The sequence below is a fragment of the Lynx rufus genome, unplaced genomic scaffold (assembly GCF_022079265.1).
Source record: "Lynx rufus isolate CCGP_SWC_20201006 ecotype Redwood Valley unplaced genomic scaffold, mLynRuf1.p SCAF_43, whole genome shotgun sequence".
Classification (NCBI taxonomy): Eukaryota; Metazoa; Chordata; class Mammalia; order Carnivora; family Felidae; genus Lynx; species Lynx rufus.
Genome location: NW_025814860.1, coordinates 98,751 through 122,009, shown reverse-complemented (window position 1 = coordinate 122,009; position 23,259 = coordinate 98,751). Strand labels below are relative to the sequence as shown.

Sequence of the window (23,259 nt, the reverse complement as noted above, 5' to 3'; positions counted from 1 at the left end):
TGATTGCCGAGTAATACTCCATTGTATGTATACACCACATCTTCTTTATCCATTCATCCATCGATGGACATTTGGGCTCTTTCCATACTTCGGCTATTGTCGATAGTGCTATCAACATTGGGGTGCACGTGTCCCTTCGAAACAGCACACCTGTATCCCTTGCATAAATACCTAGTAGTGCCATTGCTAGGTCGAAGGGTAGTTCTATTTTTAATTTTTGAGGAACCTCCAAACTGTTTTCCAGCGTGGCTGCACCAGCTTGCATTCCCTCCAACAATGCAAAAGAGATCCTCTGTCTCCGCACCCTCGCCACCATCTGTTGTCGCCTGAGTTGTTAACGTTAGCCATTCTGACAGGTGTGAGGTGGTATCTCATTGTGGTTTTGATTTGTATTTCCTTGATGATGAGTGATGTAGAACATTTTTTCATGCGCCGCTTGGCCATCTGGATGTCTTCTTTAGAAAAGTGTCTATTCATGTCTTACGCCCATTTCTTCACGGGATTATTTGTTTTTTGGGTGTTGAGTTTGATAAGGTCTCTATAGGTTTTAGACACTAACCCTTTATCTGATACGTCGTTTGCAAATATCTTTTCCCATTTTGTTGTTTGGCTTTTAGTTTTGCTGATTGTTTCCTTCCCACATCTTATTTTTTTAATATTTTATACATACACACATATATTTTTTTCTTGAAAGAAAGAGAGTGAGCAAGGGAGGGGCAGAGAGAGGGAGAGACAATCCCAAGCAGGCTCCACGCTGTCAGCACAAAGCCCGATATGGGGCTCAAACTCACAAACCGTGAGATCATGACCTAAGCCGAAATCAAGTGTCAGACCCTTAACCAACTGAGCCACCCAGGCACCCCACTAACACCTTATTTTTTAAGCGGGGATCACCGTACCCTTTCTCTAATCCTTAGAATCGAACCCTCCCCCTCTTTCCCAAGGTGGTGTTTCAGTGGCTTTCCCGAACTCTCCCCCTCTTTCCCAAGGTGGTGTTTCTGTACCACGAGGAAGAAGCCTTCACACACCAGGAAAACGTCCAGGCCATCATTCTGGTGCTAATGCTCTACAGCTGGGCGAGCATCCCCTTGGTGTATCTGAGCAGCTTCTGTTTTCGCAACGAAGGGAGTGCTTTTGTCAAGCTCCTGGTCATGCTCACCTTCCTGAGCATCGGCCCCTTCATTCTCATCTCAGTCATGGAGGACAAAGGTGAGGGCCGTTGTCCCTGCGTATCTCACAGGGTCTGCTTCCTCCTGTCACAGCCACAGAAGCTGTGTCCCCAGACGGGAGGCTGCTCTGAGCAGCTGTCTTGTGAAGAGTCCCAAACTGTGTCCCAATGTCCCCAGCACGTATCTCCGGGAGCGCAGATAAACACGGTGGCTATGTTCGTCCAGGGGGCTGTGCTCAGCAAGAGAAAGGGAGAGAAGAGCCTTGCCCACACCTGCAGCAGGGCGGACCGGTGGGTCTCGGACCCCACTGACAGGACAGATCCCCGTGACAGAGTCAGGAGAACGGCGGCCTCTGAGTCAGGCGGAGGGTGGATTGACTAAACGGAGATGGCGGGGAACCTTCTGGAAATGCTCTGCATCTTGAGTGAGGTGTTGGTTGCGTGGGCATAAGTATTTGTTGAAATTCATCAAACTGTCCACTTAGAATCATGCATTTCATCGAAACAAATTATTCCTCAGGTTTAAAAAAAAAATTTAACGTTCAGATATTTTTGAGAGGGAGAGACAGAGTGTGAGCAGGGGGAGGGGCGGAGACAGAGGGAAACACAGAATCTGAAGCAGCTCCAGGCTCCGAGCTGTCAACACAGACACGGGGCTTGAACCCATGAACCGCGAGATCATGACCTGAGCCGAAGTTGGACGCTTAACCGTCTGGCGCCCCAATTATTCCTCAGTTTTAAAACAGGTGGTAAGTAAATCAATAAGCCGAGGTTGGGAGAAGCCTGCTTGGTGAGTGTGTACCTGCACTCACAGCGCACACCTTGACGTTGACATCTTTGCGTTTGGGCTGAATCTCTACCTTGGGGTTTCTACCCCGATTCTCTGTGTCATTTACTGTGATGGCAACTACTTCCTTTAAGGTGACTTTCTGTGGCTGTGTCTGCTTAAAAATGTGTGAACAGCTCCCTCTGTCTTCATCTTAGGGGCCGCCCTGTCTCTTAGAGGACTGGCCATGCACGTATTTCCAGCTACCTAGAGCTTGTTTTACTGGTGTAACTGGCCGTGTTTTGCAGCACCCATTCTATTTGCAAACCACCTGTGGAGTTTCGGAAATTATTTTCATCCGAGATCAGAAAAGGGACAGCATTTTGACTTTATGATTGAAATAGAACAAAAGCGTGCTGCAGACAGAGGAAAGGGGTTGGCAAAGCATATCGTGAGGGAACCCTAAGCTCGGAGTTCTCCGCGGTAGTGTGCGCCTAGATTCACAGATCAGTCCGGGCAGTCACCCTGAGCAATGCTGCCCTAAGCCTCCAGAAAGGACCTAGGGATCTGTCCCTTTCTCCTCTCCTCAGCCGCGCAGCCCCACCCCAGAGAGACAAGCAGCTCTAAGTCACTGAGGGGCCCTGATGGGGACAGAGCTTTCACCGAGAGTGACCAGGACGGGGTGCAGGGATCTCTGGACATTCTCTCTGGATCCCTCGACCTTTCTGGGATCCATTTCTTCTCGGATTGCTTCCTGCCATGTCTTCTCTCCCCTCCTACACAGCAACAAGGACCGAGACCATTCTGCCGCTTCGCGGGAGGCACCCTCCAACATAAAAGTCATCGGGGAAGGAGGCTGGGACAGGACAAGAACTCCACTTCTGGTCTGGGGGAAAGAACGCCCATCCCTACCCCTGAGAAGGGACACCATTAGAGAGACCAGACCCTGGCCACCATACGCCCGCCCTGGGGGCTCCTGCTGTCACCACGGCAGTCCACACAGACAAGAGTATAAAGCTAAATCTGAGCTCCCTGTCCTGAGACTCTACTCGAATGACAGCAAAGGAAATGAAAGTGTATGAATTTGTGCTGAAGCAGCATCCAAAGGACATTTGGAGGGAAAATGGCTGAAAGGACCTAACTGAGCACCGCAGAAGCCCGGAGAAGCCTGGGAGTAAAGGTAGCGCAGAGAATGGTCTGTGGCACCTCCACGGTCCCTGCTCCCATATCCCCAGCGGGAAGCACAGGACACACAGTCACCCCGGAAGGCGGAGACCCGCGTCTTGACAAACTGAACCTGCTTGCCAAAGAGACCTACACATTCGGACTGGTCCCTGCCTGGTTGCCCAGAATGTCGCCCAGCCCCCAGGCACAAAGCTAGCAACTCGCCTCCCGGCACCTCTGGTTTCTGTGGACAGATAGGCAGAGGCCGCCGAACACTTGAGGATGGCAGCCACAGAAAAGACGGAGACCAAAAATGAAATACAGGGGCAGGGAAATGCAGGAAACAAATCAACCATTTCGGAAAAGACTGCATCTATTAAACAGCAGACTTCCAGGGCACCTGGGTGGCTCAGTGGGTTAAGCGTCTGACTCAGCTCAGGTCATGATTTTGCCGCTTGTGAATTCAAGCCCCGTGTCGGGCTCAGTGCTGACAGCTCGGAGCCTGGAGCCTGCTTCGGATCCTGTGTCTCCCTCTCTCTCTGCCCCTCCCCCACTCGCTCGTGCGCGTGGGCGCACACTCTCTCACTCTCTCTCGCTCTCTCAGAAATAATTAAACATTTTTAAAAAACCAGCAGATTTCCATGAGGAAGAAAAACTCTGAGGGCAAGAAAGAACTGATTGCCAACGTAAACATATAGCAGAAGGGTTGGAAGACGGTCTGTCGACCTCCCAGAAAGTAGAGCAAAAAGACAGGAGGAAAACCAGGAAGGTGTGAGCGAAGGCAGGTGCCGTGAGAGAGTCCAGGAGATGCCACGCTGCGAATGGAGAAGCGTTCCACAACGAGAGGGTGGGCTTAAGGAACTCACTAAAGAAATAAGCAAGAAGATTTCCCAGAGTTGGAAACAAACCAAGCTCGACTGAAGGGATCCATCAAACATCCAAAACTGAAGGAAAGAGCACCCACGCCTTAAATCCAGATGCCTCCTAGCGGACAAGTTCTAAGCTCCATTCACCGGTCTCAACCAAGCAGAAGGACAGAATCAAGGCACGTTCAGACACAGCCGGGAGAAACGTGACCCATTGCGTCTCGTTCTTGGAAAGCTAGCGGAAAGATACAGGCCAGCAAGGTGAAAGGGCAAAGCAGGACAGAAGGTACAGGACACGGAAAGGAGTGGGTCCAGCCCCAGAGTGCAGCGGAGAAGAGTCGCCTTCGGGTGGGGGGCAAGATACGGAGGATGGTTCGCGACCACGTGCTTGGGCTTTAAGCAGCTTTGGGGTAGGATCCAGAAAGAAGAAAGGGAAGTAAGCAGGAGCCATGAATATCTGCTTCTTCAGTTAGATGCATTGCTTGTGGATGTTTTCTCCGATTGTGGTTAGGGTGAGCTGGGGGGAAGGGGGTGTCCCCGCTCAGCTTCCAACCATGCCCCGCTCAGGGCCCGGAGACACCGCCAGGCTGTTGGTTCCTAGGCCGCTCGCAAACCTTGTGTGTGTAGTGGCTAAGCCTTCCCATCGACCCCACCCACGCGGGGGCTGCAAGGCCGGGGTTCAGGCAGCTATCCCCTCCCCCTCCCCCTCAGCCTCCAGGCTAGATTTCCAAATTTAAAGTTCTAAAGAGAGAAAGTTAGGAGGCCATGGTCCTCTGCGTTTCCCTCCCAGTCACTCTGCCACCTTCCTAGCTGTCCTGCCAGGTTACCATCTCAGGTGCAGCTCAAGCCTGGTCACTGGAGCCATAACCCTTGGGCCTCGGGTACCCACACCTTGGCGAGCATATAAGGGTGGCCCTAAACTCTGCTTCCTGCCCCTTGTGTGGGCCGTGTCTCAGCGGCCAGCACACATTGGTTGAGACGCCTCGTATCCAAGTTCAACTCATCATGCACCCCAGTGGCCGCCCCCCACGCCCGGCAAGAATTTCACAGATCGATACCCAAAAGCGGTAAGGCTCTAAACACAAGTCCTGAGAGTATAGTTTCTTTCCTCTCGTATAATTGGCTCAGCCTCTCCCCAGGCCATCTGCAAGTCACGTGTCCCTGGGCTCCCCCGAATTCCCCGTGGGTCTGGAGCCACAAAGTGTGACATGAGAGCCCCAACCCCCGCCCCTCGGTTCCTCCTTTCTGTCGGTGACACTGTGCTGGGGCTGCACGTTGCGGGGCGAGGTGGGGCGGGGACTGGGGGGATGGTGGCGGGACTCAGCGGCGTGCGTGAACTATCAACACGGTCCAGTACCGGACCATGCCTCGTGCATGCACCACACATCCGTCCTCTTGTAATAAGCTTAGGTGTAGAATGTTGCTTTTACAGAACACGTTTGTTTATTTGTTGTAAATAAACATTTAACATTTTTTAAATGTAGCTCAATTTCTTTACAACCTCGTTCGGTATTCTGTTTTTTTAACGTAACACAAATCTAGAAATCGGTTTCTCTTAACCTCTAAGGGGCCCCAGTTTCTGCATATTTACTTCACAACCAGCCAATTGGCTCACCTTGCCTTCATTTCTTTGGTTGATTCTTGTGGCCTTTCCAGGCACGTGGTGACGTACAGCATCGCAAATGATGGTTTTGTCTCCACAAACTATACAGGCGGGTCCCGAGTCTCGTTATCCGTTGGTACCATGACGTTCAGACAACCTCACAGCGGGCCCACCAGACCCTCGGTCAGGCCCCAGCTCCCCTGTAAACCGTGTCTCCCTCCGGCCTCTAAACTCACCCCTTCCGCAGATGCGTTTCACGAGGCAGCTGAGCTCTTGCTGGGTTTCCCAAAAATCACACCAAGCATTTTGGCACACGTCTGCAGGAACAGATGGAGTGGGGGTGAAACGCAGGCTCAAGCAGCATTGCAGAAGACAACTGTTCACGGCGTGGGGGCTGAGTGACCGCAGAGGGGGAACCAGGTCTCTGGTCTGGGGCCGGGCGTGACAGTGCGGTGAGAGATAACAGATACAGATACAGACAACAGATACAGACATCAGATCCTTGGCGTAGATAGACAGGCAGCTAGCCCGGAGAGACGTGTGCTAGGGGACATGCCCTCTTCCTTGCTGCGAGGAGAGTTACTATTTTCTGTCACCCTCACAGACCAAGGCCGCACCAGGGTCTCGGAGTCCTTGGATCATGCCTTCCTAATGCTCCCTGGCCACTGCCTGGGAATGGCTCTCTTCAACTTATACTACAACTACGGACTCCAGAAGTTATGCAAAACCAGGAACCTGAGCCAGTCTGAGTGTAATAAATTTTGTGAGTATCGCAAATGGAGATCCGCTCTCCTACAGGATACAAGTCAGCGGGTCTGGGCATATTCACGAGGCTGTACGAGGAACACCACGATCCCAGTTCGAGAACATTTCCATCTCACCAAAAAGAAACACCCTCCATTCACACTCCTTCCCCATTCCCTTCTCCCCATAGCCCCTGGCAGCCACAGAATCTACTTTCTGTCTCTGTGGATCTGCCTCTTGTGGACATCTCATATAAATGGAATCACACAGTACATGGTCCTTTATGCGTGCCTCCTTCCACTCGGAGTAATGTTTGCAAGGTTCACGTCCGTTGTAGCAGGTATTAGTACTTTGTTCCCTTTTTGCGGCTGAATACTATTCCATTGTGTGAAGGGACCACAATTTGTTCGTGTATTCATCCGGTGATGGACACGTGGGCTGTTTCCACTTTTTGGCAGTTATGAATAGTGCTGCCGCGAACATCCACGTTCCAGCTTTTGCGTGGACGTGTTTTCAGTTCCCTGGAGTCCATACCTACGAGCGAATATGTGGCTTAGCTCTTTGAGGAGCCACCAAACTGCTTTCCGTGGTGGCTGTGCCCATTTTACATTTTTGCCAGCGATATAAGACGGGTCCGATTTGTCCACATGCTCTCCAACACCTTGCAAAATTATCTATTTTTTTCAATTGTGGCAAAATGTATATAAAGTTCACCATTTTGTCCGTTTGTGAGCATAAGTTCAGCGGCATGAAGCACAGTCACACTGTTGTGCAGCAATTGCTACCGTCCGTCTCCAGAACTTTTTTTTTAAGTTTCATTTATTTATTTTGAGAAAGAGAGAGAGAGAGAGAGAGAGTCCCAAGCAGACCCTGCACTGTCACTGCAGAGCCCAACACGGGGCTCGAACTCACAAACGAAGAGATCATGAACTGAGCTGAAATCCAGAGTCGGACGCTCAGCCCGCTGAGCCGCCCAGGCTCCCCTGTCTCTTTTTTCACCCTGCACAACCGAAACTCTGTCCCCATGAAACTCTGATGCCCCCTCCTGCGGCCACCATTTCACTTTCTAACTCTGTGAATTCAACTACCCTAGGTACCTCCTATGAAACGGCTTAATTTCTTACTTCCTTTCATGTGTATTCTAGAGCTATCTTCTTTGTGGTCACCACCCACCCTTCGGTTCTGACGTTGCATTTTGAGTTTGCGCGAGCTTAACTTCCATAACACAAAAACTGCTCCTATACCACCCGTACCCACTCCCTTTCAGTGACTGTGTGTTGTGTATCCAGAATCATGGAGTGGTCATTGTTTTTATGCAGTTTCTTCGGTGGTGTAGAAAACCACAAGCGGAGTTACAAAGCCGACTTGCAATAATGCTGGTTCTTATCACTGTCCCTGTGTTTACCATCGCCAGACATCTTTATTATTTTGATCTCTGCATCCTGATACGGCCGATGTCCATTACGCATTATTAAATGAAACTAGTGAGTTGGAGAAAATAATGCACGGCATCACTCCATTTATATTGTAAAAGATCGTATCTCGAAAGGGTAGAAAGATTAAACAAAACTATCACAACAGTTTGGGTGAGTGGAGAAGTAACTTTATTCTCTCCCTCGTCCGTGTTCCTTTTCCCCAGGGTGTATTTACAGCATAATTTTAAAATACACATATTTAGGGGCTCCTGGGTGGCTCAGTCGGTTAAGTGTCCGACTTCGGCTCAGGTCATGATCTCACAGTCCATAAGTTCGAGCCCCACATAGGGCTCTGTGCTGACAACTCAGAGCCTGGAGCCCGCTTTGGATTCTGTGTCTCCCTCTCTCTGACCCTCCCCCGTTCATGCTGTCTCTCTGTCTCAAGAATAAACATTAAAAAAAATTTTTTTAATAAAATACACATATTTAAAAGAAAAATCTTAAAGCAGATCAGATTAAAAAGAGGGGAATAGAGGGGGCACCTGGGTGGCTCAGTTGGTTAACCATCACACTTCAGCTCAGGTCATGATCTTGTGGTTCGTGAGTTCGAGCCCCATGTCGGGTTCTGTGCTGACAGCTCAGAGCCTGGAGCCTGCTTCGGGTTCTGTGTCTCCCTCTCTCTCTGCCCCTCTCCTGCTCACGATCTGTCTCTCTCTCTCTCAAAAATAAATAAACATTTAAAAAATTAAAAAGAAAATATTTTCTAAGAATTAAAAAAAAAAAGAGGGGAATAGAGGCTCTCAAATGTTTTTACGTGACTGGTTGTTTGAAGCTGTAGGGGACTGAAGACAGATCAAAGAACCAAACGCATAAATATCTTGCATTTCAAACAGCTGTCACGTGGACAGGGCGAGGTCCTTGATTTTACTGCATTATTTGCACAGATGATGGGTTGTCCCAAGAAAAGCAAAGTGTAGTTCATGTTTACCATCTGCCGGGATGTGGTGACAGCACTGGTGACGCACATGTGGCATTCCAATGGTACTTGCTCTGGTAGAAATTTGCCCACTCTAGGTAGAAGGTGAGGAAGAGCCGGGAAACCACCCAAAGTTTGGTAACACCTGCTTTTTCCCCGTTAGTAGAGGGATACACGGTCCAGGAGAGCGTCTACGCCTGGGAGTCCCTCGGGATGGGGAAGTACTTGGCAGCCCTTGCCATCTTGGGGTCTGTGTACCTCATCCTGCTTTTCCTCATTGAAACCAATGTCTTGCGGGAATTGAAAGCCAGGTTTTCTGACCTCAACGGGAAGCAAGAATCGGTAAGTGGGTCAGAGAGTGACTCTCGAAGCACGGGTGAACGGGCTGGCTCACGGCCTCCTGTTTGTGGTCGGGAGTGGCCTTGACTCTCAGCATCTGAGGGAGTCTGGAGACCGTAATCCACCCCCAGGGCAGAGGGGGTGACAGCCAGTGCCGGGGACCCCCGTGGCTCTGGAGGGACAGGGAAGGGGGAGGGATGGCTTGGCTCCTGTGACGCTGGTCAGCCGAGCAGAAGCAAAACCAGTCCCCTTTCCGGAACGCCTCTTCCCCACGTTCCTCCAGGATCCTGATAGGAGAAAGGTCTGTTCTGTCAGCTCTTGGTCTGAGAATCTTCCAGAGGCAAAAGTCCCACAAGGACTTTAGAAACTCTAGAAAATGGACTTGTGCCTTCACATCCCCAGGCTTCAAGTCTTTGAATTTTTCCCAAAAGGAAAAGCCACGTGGAATTTCCACATCCACCATACCCTGGCCACACGGCTGTGAGCTTGGTCCGGAATACCCACATTGGCCCCGGGGGAAGGGGCGGTGGGGTGTGCGTGAGGCCTCCACCTCCCGCCCTCGCAAAAGCGCTCACCCTTCCCACCCTTGTCTGGGGAAAGCAGGTAATGTTGCAGAAGGTAACGTCCGTGCCCAGAGACCAAGATGTGCAAGAGGAGGCAAAAATGGTCCAGACTTCTTTGAAAAAGCTGCGTGAGGAAAACCCACTTGTTCTTAAAGACGTGTCAAAGGTAACATCAGACGTGCCCCAAAGGCAAAGAATCCCAAAGGCGAAGACCATTCTTCGGGTGGCCCTTTGATAAGGAAGCTGCTGCCTGGGCGGGGGAGGGGCCCTGTCTGCTAGCTCTAGCCGCCAAGGACTGAGACAGACTGGCAGGGGCGCGTCCTCTGTGAATGAACCGCATCCGAGTTTGTTTGCACCCAGAGTGCCCAAAGACAGGCGTTAGCACCTCAGCCCTCCGTCGCATCTTTGGGGGTCCCCTGCAGGACAGGAGGGCCTAGCGTGGGAGGGCACCGGAGCCCCAAACCCCAGGAAGCTTCAAGGTTGGACAGGACTGGCTGACCCTCTCCAGGATCTAGAAGGCAGTTTGCAGGGGAGCCCGTGTTGGGGAAGTGTCAGACAGCTCAGAGCAAACCTGGTTAGTCTGCCCCAGAGCTCCGGCCAGAATTTTACCAAGAGACCCTTCAAACATCCAGGAACTTTGTAGCTTTGTAGTCACTGGTGGCCAAAACAAACCAACAAACCAACAACACAGGCAACATCGAAGGGGTTATGCTTTAAGGACAGAAGGGAAGAGGCTTATCCTGGAGAACTAGGCTCTCCGGGTTCGCAGGGGAAAAAGGAGAGCAGACTTCCCTCACCCTGCCGGGAGGGAAGGCAAGGCCAAGCCTGGCACACACCGGCCCATGGGCCCCGAGGGCAGCCGGGACCTGCCCCAGAATGGAGGTGACAAGCACAGGGGAGGCTCCGGGCTGCTGATCCCCGGCCTCCTCACCGAGCGCCTTCTGTCTTGGGCACATCAGGTCTACGGCAGGAAGGTGCCCCTGCTAGCCGTGAACAAGGTGTCCTTCGCCGTCCAGGCAGAGGAGTGCTTTGGCCTTCTTGGTGTCAACGGAGCTGGGAAAACGTCCATCTTCAAAATGCTGACCGGGGAAGAGCCCATCACCTCTGGGGACGCCTTTATCAGGGGCCTCAGCATCAGCTCTCACCTCAGGAAGGTAGGGTGTGACCGGGACGGGGTAGCTGTGTCGGAGGAGGGGCCGCGAAAGTGCACCTGGGGGTGTGACGCAGGGGTGCACCTGGTCTCAGAAGACCCCCGTGGATCAGGTTTATACGTGCCTCCCAGCCCCACGGCCCCCCTTAGACCTCTTCTCTGAGCTCCCTATCTCTGGTGTCGACTGCTCACAGCCCTCCACATCCCTCCCAAACGGTCCCGCGTCCACCCAGCTTCCCGGCCGCTCCCCTGCACACACCGAGGCCACTCCAGACTTGCGGCCGCTCCCCTGCACGTGTGAGGCCACTCCAGACTTGCGGCCGCTCCCCTGCGCGTGTGAGGCCACTCCAGCCTCCAGGCTGGCCTTTCCTGCCTTTTGCGGGGCATCTCATAATGCGGACTGTCCCCCCTGAGAGCTGCAGCCTTCCCCTCTCCTCTGGCTCTTCCCACCATGACCCTTCTTTCCCAGACTCCTCAGGGCTGCAACACCAGCCCTCTGTATTTCTTGCTCCATACTCGCCGCCCCTGCCTGACTTGGTCGTTACCCCACCCCCACCCCCCTGTCTTCGGCCTCCCCCGTAGCCACCACAGCCCTGTGCATCAGACCTGCACACGCACGCCTCCTAGTCGGCCTTACTCAGACGTCTCCCAGTTTAAACCCAAACTTACATGATGAGCCCCTCGAACCCGATCCTCTTCTCAGAGTCCCCACCTCAACTACCAGCACCAACTCAACAATGGCCTGGACGAGCTAACAACTGTGCTGGGCCCAGGACTCTCAGTGGCCAGGAGCTCTGGTCACGAGAGTGAGTCCCCACCATGCAGGGAGCGGAGAGGGACACGGCAGTAGCTGGCGGCGGAAGGCGGAGGAAGAGACCAACCCGCGGCAGCATAGTTGAACTTGCACTCCACAGCACCAGCCACCGTGTCACTGGGAAGTTCTTCCAATCAGCTGCAGAGTCCGTGACCAAAACCGTGTTCAGAGAGAGAGCAGAAGTGCCCACACAGGCGCGTTCAAGAGCGTGTATTGCCCGGTACAGAGCCTGGCCAGACAACCACAGCCAACATAAGCCTCTCACGGCTGTGAAACATTTACTGCTATTTTATCTTTTTTTACCATTGTAAAAATTACAGGTCAGGCTTCTGGCAACAGCAAAGTACGTATCTCTGACCGCCTTCCTGGTGATAACTAGAAAAACAGGACCAAATTCTGAAAACACCTCCAGGGGGCTGAAAAGATGGCAAAGACTGAGCTAGGAGGGAAGAGGGGAGAGGCCCAGGGAGGCAACCAGGTCCGGCCCGGACGGCTGGGAGCTGAGTGCCGCTCTTGGCGCCGAAGTGACAGGCACTGAGTTCCGGGCGAGCGCATCCTTTCTTAGAGGGTGGACCCCCAAGGCTGCACCCTGCTGTAGACACGAGCTACATGTAGACAAGCTCATCCAAGGATCGCACAAAGGCCTGGCCTGGTCTCAGTCCCCGAAACGGGGCTGACGGAACCCTGAGCCGCCAGTGCTCCCAGACGCCTGTTGGAGGCAAACGTCCATCTTCTCTGGGAGGAAATGCTATCACTGTGGCTTCAAATGATTTCCACAAACAGTTATCCAAAGCATTGCTTGGTGAGCAATAAAAAATAAGCAGGTCCACGTACAAGACAAAATCCCGCCTCCGAAGGATATTACAGAGTGAAGCCTGGAGAGTCAAAGGGCAGACGCTACCCAGGAGAAGGCAAGGAACATGACACACAGTGGAGACAGCCCAAGGGACCCTCCTCCTGGGATTCACACCCTTGAGCAGCCCCTCCCATGCTGGGCCAAGGGTGGGTCTATGCAACCAGCAACACGGTGGAGAAGAGATGGGGTGTCAGCCCCAAGACTGGCTGAGAGGAGAGCCCACAGCTTCCGTCTGGAATGCGCCCCTTCCCTCACATCCCTCAGGCTGCTGGAAGCTGACTGCCACATCAAGAGGACGCTCACAGGGCCCTGTGGAGGGAACGGCCCCACGGTCCGGAGGCCTGCCCATCGCGACCAGAGGGAGCTCAGAGGCAGATCCCCCAGGCTTCAGGTGACATAGGCCCGGCAGAGAGCCTAAAGGCCGCCTCATGAGAGACCCTGCCCAGAACCACCCAGCCAAGCTGCCCCCAGATTCACGATCTGACCTGCAGAAACCACCGAATAACTAACAAACTACAGCTATGTTTTGGAGTCATGTGTTTTACAGCCATACGTAATAATCTGATACAGAGGATGCGGTGAAAAGGTTTAATGTATGTGTAACTGAAGTCTCAGATGGAAAGGACACAAATATGAGGCAAAGTGGGACTTGAAAACTTAATGTCTATAACGTTCCCAAGTTTATGAAAGACATCAAATTATAAATAAGTAAATCCCTATGAATCCTAAGCAGGAGAAATTAAAAGAAATAAATCCCTAGGAACATGATCATAAAACTACTGAACCACAAACACAGGAGGACCCACTTTGGAAGGAGCAACACTTAGGCCAGCAGATGACTTCTCAACAGAAAGGAAAGAGGCCAGGGGCGCCTGGGTGGCTCAGTCGGTTAAGCGTCCGACTTCAGCTCAGGTCATGATCTCGTGGTCCATGAGTTCGAGCCCCGCGTCGGGCTCTGGGCTGATGGCTCAGAGCCTGGAGCCTGCTTCCGATTCTGTGTCTCCCTCTCTCTCTGCCCCTTCCCCGTTCATGCTCTGTCTCTCTCTCTCTGTCTCAAAAATAAACGTTAAGGGGCGCCTGGGTGGCGCAGTCGGTTAAGCGTCCGACTTCAGCCAGGTCACGATCTCACGGTCCGTGAGTTCGAGCCCCGCGTAGGGCTCTGGGCTGATGGCTCAGAGCCTGGAGCCTGTTTCCGATTCTGTGTCTCCCTCTCTCTCTGCCCCTCCCCCGTTCATGCTCTGTCTCTCTCTGTCCCAAAAATAAATAAACGTGGAAAAAAAAAATTTAAAAAAACAAATAAATAAATAAACGTTAAAAAAAAGTTAAAAAAAAAAGAAAGGAAAGAGGCCAAAAGACGACAGAATGTCACCCTACAAATGACACAAGTGCTAACGACGAGCCCAGAATGATACATGCAGTCAAGCCATGCTGTAAAAAGAAGGTCAGAAGACGTTTCCAGATAAGCAAAAACTGACAGAACTGATCACCAGTGTATGTGCACCAAATAATGATAATAAATGAGAGCCACCTTTACCCAGAGGGAAAATCATCCCTGAAGGAAGCTCAAAGTCATGCAGAAAGGATTGAAGAGTGATTTAAAGAAAGGTGGGGGGGGGGGAACATATGAGTTTTGATTAAACAAAGCTATAACAATAGTTTCTCGTGAGGTTTAAAATACATACAAATATTAATGGGGTGCCTGGGTGGCTCGGTCGGTTAAGTGTCCGACTTCGGCTCAGGTCATGATCTCATGGTTCGTGAGTTCGAGACCCACATTGGGCTCTGTGCTGACAGTTCAGAGCCCGGAGCCTGTTTCAGATTCTGTCTCTGTCTCTGTCTCTGTCTCTGTCTCTCTCTCTCTCTCTCTGCTCCTCCCCGAGCACAAGAATGGGGGCCAGGAATAAGCCACAGAGGGGGACTGTAGGGAAATGAAAACAATAATGTGACCGACGATGAGAAGTGATGGAGAAAGAAGAACACAGAATACGAGAATACATGGAACACTCAGCCCTGAAAAAGTGGGCAGACCGACATCCAAATACATCAGTCAGTATGTTAAATACAAAGTGACTGAAGGCCCCAAGGAAAACATGATCCAGGAAGATACTCAAACGATGAAACACAAAGTCGACACACGAGCCAGAAACTCCACCCGGAGGCGTGAACCCTGGAGAAATGGAAACCTACATCCATATAAAAACCTGCATGTGGATGTTCACAGTAGCATTTTTCACAGGAGCCAAAAGGTCCATCAGTGGATCCACAGATACACAACACGTGATCCACGCGTACGATGCAACAACGTTCAGCCACGTAAAGGGATGAAATGCTGATGCGCGTGCCACAGCCTGAAAGACACGATGCTCACCGGAAGAAGCCAATTAGAAAAGGCCACATATCAGGGGCACCTGGCTGGCTCAGTCGGTGGAGCCTGTGCCTCTTAATCTCAGCGTCATGAGTTTGAGCCCCATGTTGGGTGCAGAGACTACTCAAGATAAAAAAAAATGTTAAGGGGGCACCTGGGTGACTCAGTCTGACTTCGGCTCAGATCATGATCTCACGGTTTATGAGTTTGGGCCCCACATCGGGCTCTGTGCTGACAGCTCGGAGCCTGCAGCCTGTTTCGGATTCTGTGTCTCCCTCTCTCTCTGCCCCTCCCCAACTCACGCTCTTTCTCTCAAAAATAAACATAAAAACATAGAATACATATACATATTATAAAATTAAATTAAATTAAATTAAATTAAATTAAATTAAATTAAAATACAACACAACACATCTGCCCGGAAATCGGATTCCAGTCCTCCCAGAGCCCATCTGCACATCACCTCCTGGCTGTCTACGTGACCTCACCAGTAGAAACGTGGAATTTAAATCTAGTTAAGCCTGCACCTCCGTTCCTGCGCTTCCCACCGGGAACTCCACACGGATCCCTCTCGGCAGCAAACTCCTTGCTCTTCCCCCTTTGTGAGCCTTCTGCTTGCCACCCTTGATCTGGACAAGTACTTTCAAGCATTCTTTTCATTTGCTAAAATATATTCTTGGCAGGATGTGCTGGTGTTCCAAGCGTCAGCTGTGACTCCCGAGAGTCCATCTGCATTTCTGTGAGACCTGCTCACTGCCCCAGAATTATCTGGCTCCAACGAGGGGTCGTCCTCGGTCCACAGCACCACCGAGTGCCGAGTGGGGCTCCGTGAGCACCCAGCCGACCCGTGGAGACAGCAGGTTACTGCCAAGTCAGGTGTGTAAGAAACACCACACTCCTTCCTCTTCTCTAGATCACATCACATTCTCAAGCCTTCTACCCCCAAACTCTTTCAAGAGATAGAAAACCTGTACAGACCAAAACCTGTAGAGACCTGAAACGAAGGTCAAAGATCTACCCCTTCTTGGACAGGACCAGCCACCACTGAGCAGATCATGTCCCTGTAGCAGAAGCCCTGCTGCAGAAGCTTGGGAGAGAAGCCGGGGCACTGCCCAGCTCGGGAGCTGGTAAAACCAGGCAAGGACAGTATCTAAAACAAGCCAGGGACCAGTTTCACGAAAAACATAAACACCCTAAATTACTGATGTAAATCCAGCAGGAGTTGAGAAAATAAAAATTATGATCAAGTCAGGTTTGCTCTAGAAACATGAGTAAGGCTCCAGAGCAAAAAACCCACCAACAGAAATCACTACCTTAGTAGATCAAAGCGGGGGAAAGAACCATTTATCAACAGATGCTGAAAAAGCACTTGATAGGAACCCCATCCCACACACGATCATAGACAATTTTCAGCAAACTAGAAATAGAAGAAACGGCAGGTGAAGATCACCCAATGAAGGCAACCTACCAGAAATCTTCATGTCTCATAGTGAGATGCTCGAAGCCTCTTCTGTCAAGTCCGTGTTTCCTCCCGGCACTTTGCTCCTGCCCGGTGGCGTCTGTCTTCAGGGGGAGCCCTGCCCTCGGTTGTGGGATGTCCTGGCACGTTGTCCCCTAGTTCACTCCATCCAGGCGGTTTTCAGGTCTGCACCCGGTCAGAGCTGCTCACCCCGCCCCAGACGGTGGTGTCCAGAGCAGTCTGGCATCTTTAGCGGGAAGACAGGAAGGACAGCATTGGTTGTTTTTCAAAAATGGCTCCCTACTGTCTTCGTCTTGTACTCCAGGGGAGCACCTGACCATGGGCGCAAACCAGGGTAGTTCACCCCAAGTTTATAAAGGCAGAACCTTGGAAATAACTGACATGTGCCTGACTTTTTTTTTATAAACAGCTACATAAAATCTAGAAACCTCCCCCTAATGGCTAAGTAGCAGTTAAACTGAGTTGGGGTAGGATGGCATTTCTTGACTGAGAAAGATCTTTCACGTATAATGTTGAGGAGCACGTGGGTGGCTCAGTCAGTTGAGCGTCTGACCTCAACCCATGTCATGATCTCACAGTTCGTGGGTTCAAACCCTGCGTCAGCACAGAGCCTGCTTGGATCCTCTATCACCCTCTCTCTCCCTGTCCCTCCCCTGCTTGCACTCTCTCTTGCTCTCCCTCAAAAACAAACATGAAAGAAAAAAGACATAATGTTGAGTTAGAAAAGTAACTTGCAAAATGGTAGACATGGGATGATACATTTGGCAAAAACAATACGCGATTGGTCCTCTGCGGAGAGCACACGTCTGTGAAATGTCTGGTGGTGCACACCACCCTGACCACGCCAGGTCCTGGTAGTCTTCACGTGAATATAAAGAAAACCTATTTGTAGCTTATATGTCTAATAAGGGGGAAAAATTAACCATCTTCTACTGACATGATACCTGGAAGGGCACGAGACAGGCAGGCGCTGAGCACTGAGGTTTCATGCTGGCCAGGCAGAAGGGCCCCTCGTGTGTCCCGTCCACAGACCCCGTCAGCGAGTGCTGCAGCCGGGCACAAGTCTGTCTACATGGCAAACGTGGGGATGCACGGGGCAGAGCAGGAGCCGGGGGTGGGGTGCAAGGCCAGGGCAGGCATCCGGGCCCCCCGTGCAGCGGGCGGCTTTCCTTCTGACGTGCCTCCCCCCCACCAGGTGCGGCAGTGGGTGGGCTACTGTCCCCAGTTTGACACCCTGCTCAACCACATGACGGGCTGGGAGACGCTGGTCATGTACGCCCGGATCCGGGGCATCCCCGAGCGCCACATCGGCACCTGCGTGGAACAAATTCTTGAGGAGTTACTCATGTACGCCTACACTGACAAACTGGTGAAGACCTACAGGTGAGACCTGGGGCTCCCTCGGTCCCGCCACCTCCACCGGCGAGACGTGCCCAGCTCTCCTCCGTGCAGGGCCAGGGCCATCAGCGCAGGGCAGTCCCTGCCACTGTGTGGATTTGTGGGGGGCGTAAGAATGGACCATGGCCCGGGCTGCCCTGAGGCACCGTTTCCTCTTGGCCCCCTAGCAGGTGGGTGGCTGAGCACAAGCAGATGGCACCTGCCACTTTGCAGAGGGCTTCTGATTTTTGGCAGCCTCCCGTTTCACACACGACCTTATCTTGCTGCGTCTGAGGCATCTGAACTGCGCACGTTTTGCTGAGAAGCCTCAGTCTTCCGCTGCCACCCATACTCAGCAACTCGTTTGGCTTAGCTGGCCAAGCAGGGCCACGACCCCTCCCCTCCGTCCCAGGACCCGCTGGGGTTGTGTGCAGCGCCCCCTGGCGGTTCGCGGCAGTATTCCCCCCCTCCCCGCCAGGGGCTGGGAAATCAGACTTGCCCAGGGGTCAGGTGACTGTCATCTTTGGCTCATCCCCCTCTGATGTTGATTTCAAGCAGCTTTTTGTACTTCCTTGTATTTTTGGTAGATTAAATGAGTCAACATTTGCAAAGTTTAAAACATCCCTTTGCGCACTGTAAATGCTATGTGTTCACTTAAAAAAAATTACTAAAATGGCCCTCTGCCCTTACTCCCCGAACACTGCAGAGACCCTCAAAGAAGACTCATCAAGCATGTGCTCACCATGTGTCCACGTGTCCCTGTGCCCAGGGCAATGGCTTATACACTGAATGGACAGCCAAGTCACAATGCAACCTCACGGGAAGGTGGGGGACTAGGGCACCACACTACTAACGCTCCATTAGAGGCTGGGGAGTACTTTCTGAACTGAAAGGAAAATGCACGCATGTGCGTGTGCCCGCATGCGCGCGTGTGTGTGTGTGTGTGTGTGTGTGTGTGTGCACCCACGCATGGGGAGTGTTGGGCTACCCCTGATTGATGTTTGCCTTTCACCCCAACCTTTCCCCACTTTGTCCCCAGTGGTGGCAACAAACGAAAGTTGAGCACTGGCGTCGCCCTAATTGGAGAGCCTTCAGTTGTCTTGCTGGACGAGCCATCCACTGGCATGGACCCCGTGGCCCGGCGCCTGCTCTGGGGCACAGTGGCACGAGCCCGCAAGTCTGGCAAGGCCATTGTTCTCACCACCCACAGGTAGAGCCGGGGTCTCTAGAGGTCGATGGAAGAGCTAGGACAAGAGCTGGCTGGGAGGGGCTAGGTGGACAGAAGACCTACCAGAAGCTGATTCAGAGTCGATGAGGAAAGTCCCCGGGCTTAACCATGTGGGCCACTCTCCGAACACGGGAATCGGGAACAGCTCGATCTGGCCGACAACACCGGCCCGCCCGCATGAGCTTTTGACGTGGGAGGCAGGCATCGGCGCCCCCGGCCCCGTGTCAGACCTCTGCCCCTCTCCTCAGCATGGAAGAATGTGAGGCCTTGTGCACCCGGCTGGCCATCATGGTGCAGGGCCAGTTCAAGTGCCTGGGCAGCCCACAGCACCTCAAGAGCAAGTTAGGCAGCGGCTACTCCCTGCGGGCCAAGGTCCGGAGCGAAGGGCGGCAGGAGGCCCTGGAGGAGTTCAAGGCGTTTGTGAACCTGACCTTCCCAGGTATGTCTCCGTGCCTCCTCCCTGCCGAGTCCCGGGCCCGCGACCCCCAGGAGGAGGGCCGTGATTCCAGAGTCCCGGGCAGCTCTCCCCTGGCCCCCACAGCCCGGCCCTCACGGGACACGGCGTCTCCTTCGTGCAGGCAGCGTCCTGGAGGACGAGCACCAAGGGATGGTCCATTACCACCTGCCCGGGGAGGACCTCAGCTGGGCCAAGGTGAGCACATACCTGGGCATCAGAGGGAGCAAACCTCGGACGTCACGGGCTTTCTGGGGTGACCTGTTCTCCCTCTTGCATGTAAGTTGCATTCAAAGCTGCCGCAGGTTCTCTCCGTCTCCAGGGCAACATTCACGTGGGTTTCATAGAACATAGGATGTGGGAGCTAGAAGAGACCTCAGAGATCAGCTCCTCCTGCCCCTCCCCTCACAGAGAGGGGAGCAGGGCCCGAGAGGGGATGCCACGTGCCCCGGGCCACAGCAAGCCAGAGATCCAATCAGGGCCTCTGCCTTCTGGCACTGTCCCCAGCCAGGGACCCTTCCCTGAGATCTCAGGCAGCTGGACTCCCTAGGACTCACTTCTGGGGCGGTGCTCTGGGGGTAGCTGAAAAAGCGGTGGGCCTTTTGGGGGCCTTATCCCACCCCTAGAGATACTCCCTCTTTCCACCCTCTGTTGCCTCCTCCCCTCCCTTGTGCCCATCATCCACAGCGGCCTCCCTCCTTCCCACAGGTGTTTGACATTCTGGAGCAAGCCAAGAGGAAATTCATGCTGGACGACTATTCTGTCAACCAAGTCTCCCTGGAGGATATTTTCCTGAGCTTCACCTGCCCTATGCCCCCTACCCAAGAGGGAAAGAAACCAGAGCAAGCAAAGCCAGCTCCACCCCCCTCCCAGCCTCCCTCCCAGCCTCCCTCCCCACTTCCCTCAAAACCTGTCTTGCTGTAATAAAGAGTGTGCAGCCTGCCATGGGCTGCAAGGGGTACAAAGATAGCTTGTACACCCAGTGAGCTCAGTTCGGGGCCGAGGGTTGGGGGGGGGCTCTAGATCAGATTGGGACCTCTCACCTCGGAGGCCTGGTGGACGGCCCAGGTGCATTGCCGTGGGAAAAGATCCCCTTGAGTCCCACCTGAGTGGCCCGAGGCCTCACTGAGACCTGGCTTGTGGAAGCAGCCTCAGGTGACCCCCTGCCATGTCTCCTCAAGGCTCAGTGGCCTGGGGGTGACCACAGTTGTCATGACACTGCACCTTCTGCAGGTAAGAGAAGAGAACAGGTTGAGGAGTTTGCCAACCTAACAATTTTCCTTTATTTCGATACTTGGATTTGTGCAGCTTCATCTGTACTCTGTCCCGGTCCCTACAAATATTAGGGGTAAGCCCGCATGTGATCCTGCCATCAGCCCATGAAGTGTTACTCAGATGAGTAACCTGGAACTTAGGGTCAACTTTCCAGAGTCAACATGTAGTAGGCCAAGATTCAGTTCAGGGAGAGGTTCTCAAAGGGGAGGGCTCCTAAGCAGCAGCTTCTAAATCGTTCAGAAACTTGTTAGAAATTCAGATCCTTGAGCCCCACCCCGGACCTGGCAAACCGGAAATCTCTGGGGTGAGCCCCAGCAAGCCGTGTTGTAAGCACCCTGTGTTCACAAGTGCTGATGCATCTCGCGTGTGAGAACCACAAAGCTAAGGCCTGTGTGCTCCAGGCCACTACGCCCTCAAGCCAAGAGCACGGACACATGTGGCTCCGCCCTTTGTCACCAGGACTCTGCTCTGAGACACGCCCATCTTGTAGCCTTTCTCTCTCCGGCATGGTCACACCTGTCCCTTCTGGAAAGCCCCCTCAGCTCCTCCTTTGCAAGTAGTTCCCTCCCTGCTTTCTCAGCCAGGCTGAGGGGAAAAGTGGGGAAAGTGGTGCGGTCCCCGACCACACTTGCCACACTTCCCACCTCCCATCACCACTCACCCCAAATTACAGCACCGGCACATCCCTGGCTGCCACACCCACTGATTTCTCCATCCTTTCTCCGTGTCACTGCTATGTGACGTTTCATGGTATTCCCTGTCCCCCCTGATGAAAGCCCCCCCCCCAGCTCTCCCTCCCCCACGGCCGCTGTGTTTGGTTCTCCTCTGGAGGTTCCTCTTCGTTTCTCACTGAATGGTGGGACCCCTCAGGCTCTCGGCCTACTTCACTGTGGCTCACTCCCGCCTCTGCAGCCGGCCACCCTTGAATTTTTTTTCTCGTTCACCCCCACGTCTTCAACTGCCATCTTATTCCAGCCAGGAACTTCCCTGAGCCCCTGACTTTTCCAGTGAGTTGTCTCACCCTCCCAAGTGGATGTCCAGTGGGAAATGGGCCCTTCTCATCCTCTGCAAGTGGCTCGTTGCTCTGCCGGGCCTCCAGGGCTCTTCCTGCCAAGGCGTAGAATGGGGGCGAGGGCCCACAGTTTGCTGAAAATGAAGAGAACTTTTGGGGCGCTTGGGTGGCTCAGTTGTTAAGCGGCCGGCTTCAGTTCAGGTCATGATCTTGCGGTCCGTGAGTTCGAGCCCCTCATTGGGCTCTGTGTTGACAGAGCCTGGAGCCTGTTTCCCATTCTCTGTCTCCTTCTCTCTGACCCTTCCCCATTCATGCTCTCTCTCTGTCTCAAAAAAGTAAAATAAACGTTAATAAAAAAAATTTTTTTTTTAAATGAGAGAACTTTACCTCCTGGTGAATAAAATGATAAAGACATAAAGAACAAGGAGAGGAGACAGCTGAGGGACACGGTTTGGAGCTCCCCAGGGGACTGGGCGGAGTGAGAATGGCTCATCATCCCCTCAAGGTGTCTAGGCTGGAAGGGCACACCTCTGGCCCTGGAGGGGGACCAGCAACAAAGTCACAGTGCAGGGGAACAGGACAACACAATAACAAGGCAGAAAACAGTAACCAAAGAGGTAAGGATGAGAAATCTGAAGGGGCCACCACCGACTCCTCATGCTTTTGTGCGGAACTTGGGACATTTGGGGAGCAGCGCCAAGCTTAATAGACTCTCATACCCCGTGTGACCGTCTCCTTCTCTGTCTCCTGCTGCAGACTGGCACCATGGCCCCTGTGTGTGTGTGCCCGGCTGGGTGGTTCAGGGCGGAAAGGGTCGAGGACAGAGGGGAGGTGGCGGCTGACTTGAGGAGAGCTGCTATTCCACCCAGCGCCTCTCCCCGGAGGCTTTATTTGTCGTCGGATGTGGGGGGCTCCTGCCCGGCGCCCCGAAAGAACACAACGCGCCGCAGCCAGTCAAGCCAGCGGGTGGGCGCTGCTACTTCGGAAAGGGCTCCCGGGGGGCAGTGAGGACCGGCCGGGGCCAGACAGGGACGATGTCCGGTGCGAGGGACGGGTGAGCCACGATTCGCTGGAAGAAGGGCTCGAACGCGCCAGCCGAGTCCCTGAAAGTGCTGCTTCCCGGTCGCGTCCGCGGCGGCGAGGCGCAGAGCCAGCCGTCTCCTAGCCTGACGCGCGGGAGGGCGGGCGGCGGGGAGCGCGGCCGTGGGGCGAGGCCGGAGGCGCGGCGGGTCCCCACGAGCCTTCCCTGACAGCCCACCGCGCGCCGCGGACGACGCTCGCCGGCGCCCGCGCGGCCCGAGCAGCCCGGGACCACGCTCGACGCAGCGACGCCCCCGCCCGCCAAGCGGGCGCCGCTCTCCCTTGGGACTCGCGCTCCGGCCGGGGAGGCGGGGCGGCCGCGCGGGCTCCACCAATCCACGGACGGCGTTCGAATTCGCGTCCCGGCATGGCCAATTGCGATCGCTCCAAGCGGGCGGGGGGCAGGGCAGGAGGCAGGGCCTGGCGGTCCAGCGGCGCGCGCCCCCCCCCCGCCGGCCAATGGGAGGGCCGGGCGCATTTGAAAACTCAGGCGGGCGGCGGGGCGGGTTTGCGCCTGCGCGGGGCGCGTGGGGCTGACGGCGGCCGGGGGCGCGAGCGGCGGCG

The 23,259-nt window shown here is 53.7% G+C and overlaps 1 protein-coding gene across 1 annotated transcript in view; it reads left to right on the top strand.

The window, feature by feature from the left end:
• LOC124525467 (ATP-binding cassette sub-family A member 17-like) overlaps positions 1-20,252 on the top strand; it is a 76,781-nt gene extending 56,529 nt beyond the window's left edge. The window contains exons 22-31 of the mRNA XM_047097846.1: positions 990-1,209; positions 6,172-6,330; positions 8,866-9,044; positions 9,645-9,770; positions 10,564-10,758; positions 17,465-17,652; positions 18,686-18,856; positions 19,123-19,313; positions 19,453-19,526; positions 20,037-20,252. Of these exons, the coding sequence (XP_046953802.1) occupies positions 990-1,209; positions 6,172-6,330; positions 8,866-9,044; positions 9,645-9,770; positions 10,564-10,758; positions 17,465-17,652; positions 18,686-18,856; positions 19,123-19,313; positions 19,453-19,526; positions 20,037-20,252 (1,719 nt within the window). The remainder of the gene's footprint in view (positions 1-989; positions 1,210-6,171; positions 6,331-8,865; positions 9,045-9,644; positions 9,771-10,563; positions 10,759-17,464; positions 17,653-18,685; positions 18,857-19,122; positions 19,314-19,452; positions 19,527-20,036) is intronic.
• The last annotated feature ends 3,007 nt before the right edge of the window (positions 20,253-23,259 follow it).